The following is a 9,646-nucleotide window of genomic DNA, read 5'->3' on the forward strand; positions in this document are numbered from 1 at the left end:
CTCCATCCCAGATGAGAGGTAAGTCTCCCAAGCTCCCCAGAGACGCCTGCCACCTCGCACTTGTGAGCTGCAGCCCGCAGAGGTGCCTGCTCATGCAAAGCCTGTTTCAACATTTGTTTTGAATGCAAAGTTGTTATTTTGCTCCAAGATGACATTGCAGTGACCTTTAACGCCTAAAAAAAAAAAAAGAAAAAAGAAACGGGAAGGGAGGGTGTCAAAGCCAAAGAGCATGGTTGCAGCTTGCTGTGCTCGAGCTTCCCAGCTGACCCAAAACAAAGCTTTTTCTTCCTGTTCTGTAGAAGCAGCAACTTGTCTTGCCTCAACTCGAGATGAAAGCAAAGCATCTGAGCAGGACACACTTTAAGGAGTAAAAATAAAAATCCATTTTTTGACCGCTTCTATTTTTACCAACACTGCCGCTAACCACGGGCTGCGAGACCCACAGCACCACTAACCCCAGCAACTTTGCAATTAGGACATTCGTTTAAAGAGGGTCAATAACATTTAATTGGTCCCTATCGCTTGGGTGGGGTCAGGTGTAGATCACGCTGGGGGCTGAGCTTGTGCTGGGGACACGCACCGATTTCCCACACCAGGATGCTGGGAAACCCTCCCCTCCAGTGCAAGGTGCTGCCGCCTCCTCCCCAAATATTTTGGCAGGAGTCGAGCTAAGGAAACACAGCAGATCTCACCAGGGGGCATCTCCAATCCCATAAAAGAGCAGGGAATTAGGATGGCAAATTAAGGGGGAGATTACTTCTCTGCAAAACAGCTGCAGGGGTGAAAAAAGCCTCCACGTGCCCACTCTGCAATCCCCTGTGGGGGACAAGCCCTGCCACAGGGACTTTGCAAACCTGAGATGAGGGATGAACAAACGCTTCCCAGGGGTTTAATCTCCCTTGGAGGGGTCTGCAGCAGCACTGGAGTTCTCTGTAGGGCTTTTTTGGAGTCATAAAGGGTGAAATAACTGTTCCAGCTGCTTGGCGCTGATGGGAGTGGGAGGGACAGGCTAGGACCTGCGCCGGCACGGGACGCAGTTGCTGCTCCCCACACACCCCAGCCCCTCCCCGCATCAGAGGCATTGATTCCTTCCCCATCCCTGCAGAGCCACCTGCAAGAATCCCCCCAAATACCGCACCGGATCACCCCCGGGCCCTGTGTTTATGCCCACCATGCACAAGCAACCCCGGGGGGAATGCGAGTGGCACAAACTCCCGGTCCCTGAGCCAGGGCAGCAACTCTGCCTTAGCAGGACAGGGACAGTGTGCGGGACACAGTGCCTCCTTCCCAGGGGACCCCCGCCTCCACCGTCCCCGCTGCGGTCACAGCAGGGACGGACACGCTGCCTGGCCTAAGGGGCTCGGGGAAAGGCTGTGGTGGCGGCGAGTCTCTGCACTTCCTGCAAAGCGACAGACGCTTGCTGCTGGGGCTGCTGCCTCTATGGCGGGACACGGCAGCAAATTCCCCATAGCACCCGGCTGCCAGATACGGACAGCCCTGGCCAGGGGGTAGCTAATCCTGCCGGGGGCATAGTGCTGGTACTCACCCATCCATCGCCTCCCAGGATCCCTGCCTGCCGCCTGGCTGCGCCACAGATGGCTTTTTAAGCACATAAAAAATAAACACTGCTTTGTCTCCACGTCCCCAGCAGCTTCGTCCTCTCCATCGCGTCGGGGTGTTTCGGGGCTACGAGCTGGCTGCGCCTCAAGCAGCATGTGTCTGCGGGCAGGAGGAGGGGATCCAGCACGTCACCGGCGTGTTTTCTCAGGCAGCGTGATGGATGCATGAGCAGCCAACCCTCCAGCCGGGGTGTGCCGAGGCAGCAGCGTCCAGCCAAGAGGCAGCTGCCGCAGGCATCGTGGCGGCGTGAAGGGCGCGTGCTTCACCAAGCCTCAGCTCCCGGAGTCGCGGGATTCAGGCTGGCATCTTGCCTCCTTGACAGGTGACCAGGAAGGGCCAGTGAAGACTTGTCCTCCCCTGCATCCATAGGCTCTCCAGATTCAGAAAGCGTAATAAAAACCAACCCAGGGCTGTTTTTTTTCCTCCCCAAGTCTTGTGATTTTAAGCAGAGTCATGATTCAGCAAAGTAATGAGGCTGCCTTGAGCAAAAGGAAACAAGCAGCCCTGCTGCTGCTGCCTGGTTCATAAGCCAGGATTAAACAGCACTGGGGACCCAGAGGGTAAACCCCAAATCCGGGGGAGCCACATGAATGCAGAACTCATCTGCAAAGTGCAGACACACTGCCAGGACCTTGCTCCATCTGCAAGAGCAGACAGATTTGAAGCTGCAGCATTAGTTCTGCCCAGCCTTAAATACTTTCACCTATATTGTAGGAATCGTCACTTTACAGCCCAGTTATGTCCCTTAAAGCTGCCAGTGTCAAGTGATGCTCCAAACCCATTTAGACATCTCACCCGGTGTCTGACCATGAATACCAAAACCCACTGGAAGTCGATTCTGGCAGCAGATGACTTAATATTTAACACCACTGACAATTCCCCTCTTTACAACATTGTCTGTCTTTGTTCTTCACCCTGTGCTAATTAGCAGGATGAAGTTTTAATAAGCTGGATTTTCACTTTAACCCTGCACACCCCTTGCAGTGCTGCTGGCTCATGATTAAACCATGACCGAGGGCTCACACTTTCCCCTGCCTGGAGGCATATCACAGCACCTGAATTTGTCTGAGCTGCAAAGATATATAGAGACTTTAAATCAAAGTGAGCTCTCCTGGCCCATTTGTATCAAAGTCCATTGGACATGTGGGAGAGAAAGCTCTGGTGCTCTCCCTTTGAGGACATCTCTGTGTCCACCTTGGAGATGTCCTGCAGCCCTGGGGGAGCAGGAGGCAGCCTGGCCCCAAAGCCATGGTCCATGGGGTAGCCTAGAGCCCAGCACCCACCTCCTCAGCACCTGCAGGGCCAGCAGCTCTGGGAGAGGCATCCACTAAAACCACTCAGCTTGTGCCTGGAGGCGAATGAAAGCAAAACACCAAACACGAGGAGTTCCACACACCAGCACGCTTGGACGATATAAATCTCTGCCCCAAAAATAAACGAGAGGAATAACAGCAATAACTCCCTTGCTCCCAGCGAAGGAGCCAGCACCAGACAGCGACATGGCCCAGCAGGGCTGGTCCAGTGGGCAGGTGTAGGAAACCCCAGCACAAGGCATCAGTCTGCTATTACCTTATTTCATTTGCCACATGTGCGTGTAAGATACACAGCCATATAGATTTCAGTGTCTTTGCTGCTGTCTTTTGGTCCCCCGGCCCAATTCCTGCTGCTACAAGATGTGCTTCACCTACCCCCTATCACTCCAACAGCTTCTCTCCCCAGTGCTCCCATGGGTGTTAATCTCACTCCTGCTCATCTCCATCCTCCCAAGAGAAACCGCCCCACAGCGCTACCCGGTGCCCCATTTTGCCTCCGCCCCTCCCCAGATCCTTTTTAAAAATAGCTGATTCAGCACTTTGGGAGCACTCAGCATTTCGGCTGCTGGGGCAGCCTGAAACCCGAGCCCACCCCAAGTGCTACAATGCGATACGGGGAAGAAATGGAAACCTAAGCACAACCTTCCGGCGCAGCCCCTGCGATTTTCCACACATTGAGTCACTGTGAAACTCCAGGTGCGGCGGATGGCTCCTAGAGCCGGGGTGGCGACTCAGGACCCTGAACTTCCGTCTGTATCCAACAGCCAGTGATGCTGGACAACTTTGGGCCAAATGCAATCATCAATCCCTTAAAGTGCTGCCTGGCAGCTCTTCGATGTGCAGATCCAGCTATGCAGACACAACTCCCCACCCCTCATTCCCCACTGGGCTGCAGGTGTCTGCTGTGCTCAGCACCTGCCCTTTGGGCATTGCAAGCATCCCAAGAGGGAGAGGGAGAAGAAGAAGAAGGATTTGTGCTTTTAAAACAGCTTTGGCTGCCTGTCAGCACCGGGGCTGTCCCAGAAACCAGTCCAAACCCAAGCCAGTACATTGCCCAATGCGCTGCGTAAACCCATCTGCTTAAGTTTTCACTGCCAAACATCTGTCTAGCAGCAGAAGTGGAAGCTGCACCTTGCAAGAGGAGCCGGGGATGTCCCTCGGGGCTCAGTTAATCTTCTCCGGGCCTTCTTCTACCCGTCACAAGAACAACTTGCACTGCCCCTACACAGCAGAGTGTGAAAGGTTTGCACCCCACGGTCTGGGCACGGGTTTGCACAGACACCCGGCTCCCCGCCGGCCTACCCGAGCCTGCCCGGCTACAGCCTGGGGTCTGCGGGACGGGGCACCCCCTTGCCTCCCTCCGGCCCCGCACCCGGTCACCCTCCCCCCCCGCCCCATGCCGGGGATGCACACCCCAAACCTGCCCCGGGGGTTGCTGCTTTCTTCCCTGGAGGGCAGTCCCGGCACCTGGCAAACTTACCGGCGGCGCCGGGCCATGGCGGGGGGCACCGGGGCTGCCCGCACCGGGGCCGCCCGCATTGGCAGCGGGGCTCAGCGCGGCCGCGGCCCGCAGCGGTTCCGGGGTTGGGTGCTCCCCGCCGCCCCGCCCCGGCCCCGGCCCGGCCCTCCCGGCCCCCCCGGCCCCGGCCCGGCCCCCCCCGGCCCGCCCCGCCGCGGCGCTCCCCGCCGGGAGATGTAGTTCGGTCCCCGCCGCGCCCCGGCGGCGCCAGCACCGGGGGGGTGGTACCGCTGGGGATGCCCGCGGGCACTTGGGGGGACCCCTGGGGTTTTGCCGGGACGACTTGGGGTTCGGCACTGGTGGGGCTGTGCCGGGATGCTTTTGGGCCAGGATGGGGTTTTCATGGGGTTTTCCCTGCCCTAAGCAGGGTTCGGGTGCTGCTTGGTGTGGGCACGGTGTGACAGCGGTGCTGCTCCACAGGCACGTGCAGACCCCGATGGCTCTGTGCTGGAGCATCCCTCCCGTGGGGACTGCAGCCCCGTGGATTCATGATCTGCAGCACACATGGAAGGCCCCGGGCAGTATTCCCCACTGACACTGGGCTCCCAGACCACAGCCAGAGAAGGGGATTTCATGCCTTCATTAATTATGTGCAGCAATCAAATCTCCCTCCTTATTTAGCCCGTGTCCATGCTCTGTATCCCAGATGGATGGCAGCTCTTCCTGGAAAACTTGGCAAAAGCAAGCACGTCCTAAGCAGCCCAGCATGAAGCTGACAAACACGGGTATCAAAGACTGCTTCTATTTCTGGCTGTGTTACTACGCTCAGAGAGCTTTTCCTTGCGTGCTTTCTTGGTCTCCAGCTTGTGGATGTGGCAGAGTACCAGCCCCTGAGAGCTGTTAAGGGGCCCACCAAGCCAGCAGTCACTAAAGTTTATTGCCCCTCCCTGGGGACTTCCCCAGCCTGCAGGAAAGGGTCTGAGGGGAATGGTTGCCCAAGCCAGGTTTAATGAAATCCCGTCTTTGCTCTTCACCAGCACCATGGGGCAGAGTAAGCCTCTGAGGTAAACTCGGGGTGGATGGTGTAGCTGCCTCGCTGAACTCCTCCTGTCATCTTGAAGTGGCTTGTGTCCCATCTAGGAGAGCAGATAAAGTTATCAACCATGGGAGGAGAAAACTCTGGTGAGGAAGAAGAGCAGAAAACCTGCTTCTGGCTGCCAGCATTGCTTAGGGGTGAGCAGTAGACATGCAGCTGCCTCCACCCACTTTAGTGTGTATCTTTGGGTGCTGAGGCCAAAGTGAAGTCTGGGCAGAAGAGCTGAAGCTCCCTGGCACTGCCATGTCAGTGATCTGATTCCAGTGGGTCTCCCACCCTGCACACACCCACTCTCCCTTGCACAGTCGTTTTCCTAAAACCTTCATTCCCAGATTCATGCCAGTCCAGGAAAATCTATCTGTTTCTCAGTGGAGAAGACTTTGAGAAACACCTCGCCAAGGCTCGGGCATAGGGACATCTATGGGGAACCCAGTGTTCCCTGTTCTCGTTGCTGTTTGATTTTAGTTTCTGGGCTCAGGAATTTAAAGCCAATCACACATTTTCTGCAAAGCCTCATGCTTAGTTTTGGCCCCTGGGGGGTCGATGCAGTAGCAGAGTGATGACTAAGCTGGTTGAACAGTCACTGCTGTCCCCTTGCTGCTTCCCCCTCGCTGCTTCCCCAGGGCTGAATAAAGCTGCCTTAGCAATGGAGACATCCTAAAGGTAAACATGTGGGGATTAAAAGGTGCTGCTGGACCCGCAGTGGGTGAAGGACATGGCTGATTACTGCATAATGAACAGTGTGACTAGGTTCTTGGATAAGAAGAGCAAACAATGACAACAGAAAATACAAGAGCAACACAAGAAACACTGATGTGGCCCCAAAATGTGGGAGAAGCTCAGCTACACGCAGCTGGGCTCAGGGATGCCAGGAAGATTTCAGGTGCTGTACAGTCCCAAGGACTGCTGGATGAGACCAGACATAGAAACACCTGTCCTGGGAGTAAATTTGACAACTGCTTCTCTATGGATAGCAACAACATTTTCCACAGCCCAGCACTACAACGGTGTCCTGCCCTCCCTGGTCATGTCCACTTTGCAAGATGGAGGTGCAAGAGCTGCATCGCTGCCTGCATGGGCACCGTGATGGGACCCACTACCGCTCAGGGCCTGCAATCTGCACCATCATGCCCAGAATAACCCTCTGAGCAATTTTGCATAAAACTCTAATGAACGGAGAGCTAGTGGCTGGCTGGTGTTAGGAAAAAATAATAGGCTTTTCCCCCAGGGCAACTGTGTTGGAGTGCTCCCATCACTGAACCTGTCTGCACCTAGAGCTCCTGTACAGGGAGGATGGCTGGCGGAGATGTGTAGATGTACAGAACATCACTCTGGGGCTGTAATTGCAACACAGGATACTCCTGCAAGAGACGAAGGAGGTAGGGTGAGCAGTGGCCCGGAGGACAAGGGAGATCATGTCCATCCCATCCCATCCTATCCCATCCCATCCCATCCCATCCCATCCCATCCCATCCCATCCCATCCCATCCCATCCCATCCCATCCCATCCCATCCCATCCCATCCCATCCCATCCCATCCCATCCCATCCCAACCAAAGCCATCCCAACCTTACAGCCCTCTCTCCTAGTGCGTGGAGATGTCCTCTGATGGCAGAGGCCCCATCAATGTAGTAGTCCATCCCTCGCAGGCAGTAGTGGCGCCCAGAGCAGGGGCTGTAGTAGCCCTGGAAGAGTCCCCTCCCTGTCATGGTGTACACGGGCAGCCTGTGCAGCATGTTGACAACCACCTCCCTCTCTGCAAGCAGAGGGATGGCGAGAGTAAGGGCGAGGAGGAGCAGCCAGCCCGTCACCTGGATGGACACTGGCATGGCACAGGCACTGCTACAGCTGGAGTACAGGGACAGGGTGAGGGTAGTTACCAGACTGATTGGGGCAGATGGGTTTTGGGTGGTACGGCACTGGTATGCTGTGCAGGAAGGTCTGCATCGTTGTCTCCTGCAAGGAATGAGGGCAGACCTTGCAGGATTGCCACCCTTTTGCTGCAGACCCTGAGGTGCTGGTGGCACCTGAGGAGGCTCCAGTTTGGGGGATCCAGGGGGACTGGACTCTACCTTGGGCAGGATGGGAAGGTAAGAAGAGTGCTTATTCCAGGCTGTGCTGTTGTAGGGACCTGTTCTCCAGGTGATGTATTTGTCCTCGTTGACAAAAGCTGGGTTGTACTTCTCTGCAACGCAAAAGTGACAGGCAGGGGTGTCCTGTGGTGCTGGGGATGTGGGGGGACAACCGGAGAGTCCCGACTGTTCATCCTCTCCCCGAAACACAATGTCATGGGGGCATATCAGAGGTGCTGCTCCTGGAGTCCTTGTTAAGGATCTGTGATCGAGGTGACACCCACCACTTTCAGCTCTTTGGTCACTCATGAAGCCTTGGTCTCTGGGGTTATGGGGTGCCAAGACGGTGTCCTCCAGGCAGCACCTACCACCAGGGAGTATTTAGGGGCCCCTGGGGGAGAGAACCCTGGGGAGCTGAGGACATCTCTGGGACAGGGATGGTCTCAGTGCAGCGATAGGGGTGGACAGCCATGGCAAAGCCACAAGCACAGATGCTGAGGGAGGGTCTCTTCACCACTGTGGCAGGGACACAGGGTGCAACAGGGGAGATGAACAGAGCCACTGCCGGCCCCCCAACCCATTGGGGACGTGCCCCGTGTGACACAGGGTGACAGCTGGGACCTTGGTCGTACCTTCAGACCTGGCCAGCCAACACTTCTCAGGCCAGTAGGCAGTGGGGACAATGGTGTTCCTGTAGTACGCCTGCATTGCCGCCTTCATCAGCTGCTCGGGCTGAGCTTGGCTTTCCAGGTTTTGCTCCGGGGGCATCGTTAATCCCTACAGACAGCAGGGAGAGGGGAGAGAAACCCAGGCCACGCGGCAGCGTCTGCCTTCGTGGCCGTCAGGGCACACGGTGAGCCAATTGCCAGGCAGGGTCTAACGCCAGAGCCACAGGTGGAGACCCAAGCACCAAGCCTCCCTTTGCAGTGAGCAGCAGCACCGTGGTCTCCCCACAAGCTTCCCGCCTACCTGAAATGGGGGGACGGAGGATGGCTGGGCATCACTGGCTCCTCTCCCCCTGCACCCAGGGTGTCCATGGGCATCTGGGCGCTTTACAGAGTGGGAGATGGGGTGGGTGCACTGGGACTGCCAGGTATGGAGTCAGCAGAGGTTGGGAAGGGAGTTACAGGACCAAACCAGTGTCCTACAGCTGGCAAAGCCCAGGCGTGCTGGGGTCTTGTGGAGCAGTTGGGTGCCCTGGTTGCATGAGCCATTTCTGTTGTGCACAGTGGTGACATCCGTCTCCATGCCTTCTGCCGGCTCCCTCATTAGCACATGCTAATGAGGCTGCAAGAGATGAGCCAGTTCGCAGCGTGCTTTGCAGCGGAGCCTGCATGGTTGTTAGCCCGTGTGGGGAAAGCTGCATGTCTCACAGGCCCCTCCCGCAGTGAGGCCACGGCTCAGGGATCCCTCCTCCTCCAGGCCCAGGCCTGGGAGGGGTTTTTCGGGGCTCAGCTCTCCCCCCCGCCCTTCACACGGTCTCCCTTGCATGGAACGGCCCCCAGTCAGAACTGAGATGAGCCTGGGGCATGTGTTGGATCAGCCCTCAGAGCCACCCGATTTGACCCCCCCATTGTCACTGTGTCACACAGCAGCCCTGGGCTGAGCCCTGCCACTGCCTCAGTTTCCCCTTCCTCAGCAGACTGTGCCCCCTGAGCACTCTGAAACCTACTGATGGACGGGGCTGACTTGTGAGAGCTTGTGCTGGTGACCGCCAGTCCTGAGAGCCCAAAGCCACTGTGGAGTGCAGTTCCACGGGACAAGAAGCCAGTGAGCAGAGGCCGTGGGGTGTCAGACACTTTCCTAACCAGGTAGCATGAGCCCCCAGCCCTACACACATGCAGTGAGGCACTCCGTGAGTGGCCGTGCCACCCCCCTGCCCGGCACCCAGAATCCGCAGATGGGTAGGGGTAGAAGCCCTGAGGTTTCCTCCTCCCACAGCATTTACCTGTGTCACAAACTTGTTTTCTTTCCAGACCTGCTGGGGACCCTGGTCTTGGATGGTCTTTTTGACAGAGCATGGCGGGCGGTAGGAGTCAGTGTAAGTGCTGATGGGGGCCTTGTGTTTTTTGGAGAAGAGGAACAT

At 56.8% G+C, this 9,646-nt stretch overlaps 1 protein-coding gene across 1 annotated transcript; it reads right to left on the reverse strand.

The window, feature by feature from the left end:
* Nucleotides 1–5,422: 5,422 nt before the first annotated feature.
* Nucleotides 5,423–9,646, reverse strand: SPMIP6 (sperm microtubule inner protein 6; the record flags this gene model as incomplete). Its single annotated transcript, XM_082013734.1, has 6 exons — nt 5,423–5,528; nt 6,760–6,849; nt 7,058–7,336; nt 7,466–7,673; nt 8,193–8,337; nt 9,509–9,646. 6 exons carry the CDS (start codon nt 9,644–9,646, stop codon nt 5,423–5,425), a joined length of 966 nt encoding a protein of 321 aa, XP_081869860.1.

The sequence above is a fragment of the Phaethon aethereus genome (assembly GCF_964289735.1).
Source record: "Phaethon aethereus genome assembly, chromosome: Z".
Lineage (NCBI taxonomy): Eukaryota > Metazoa > Chordata > Aves > Phaethontiformes > Phaethontidae > Phaethon > Phaethon aethereus.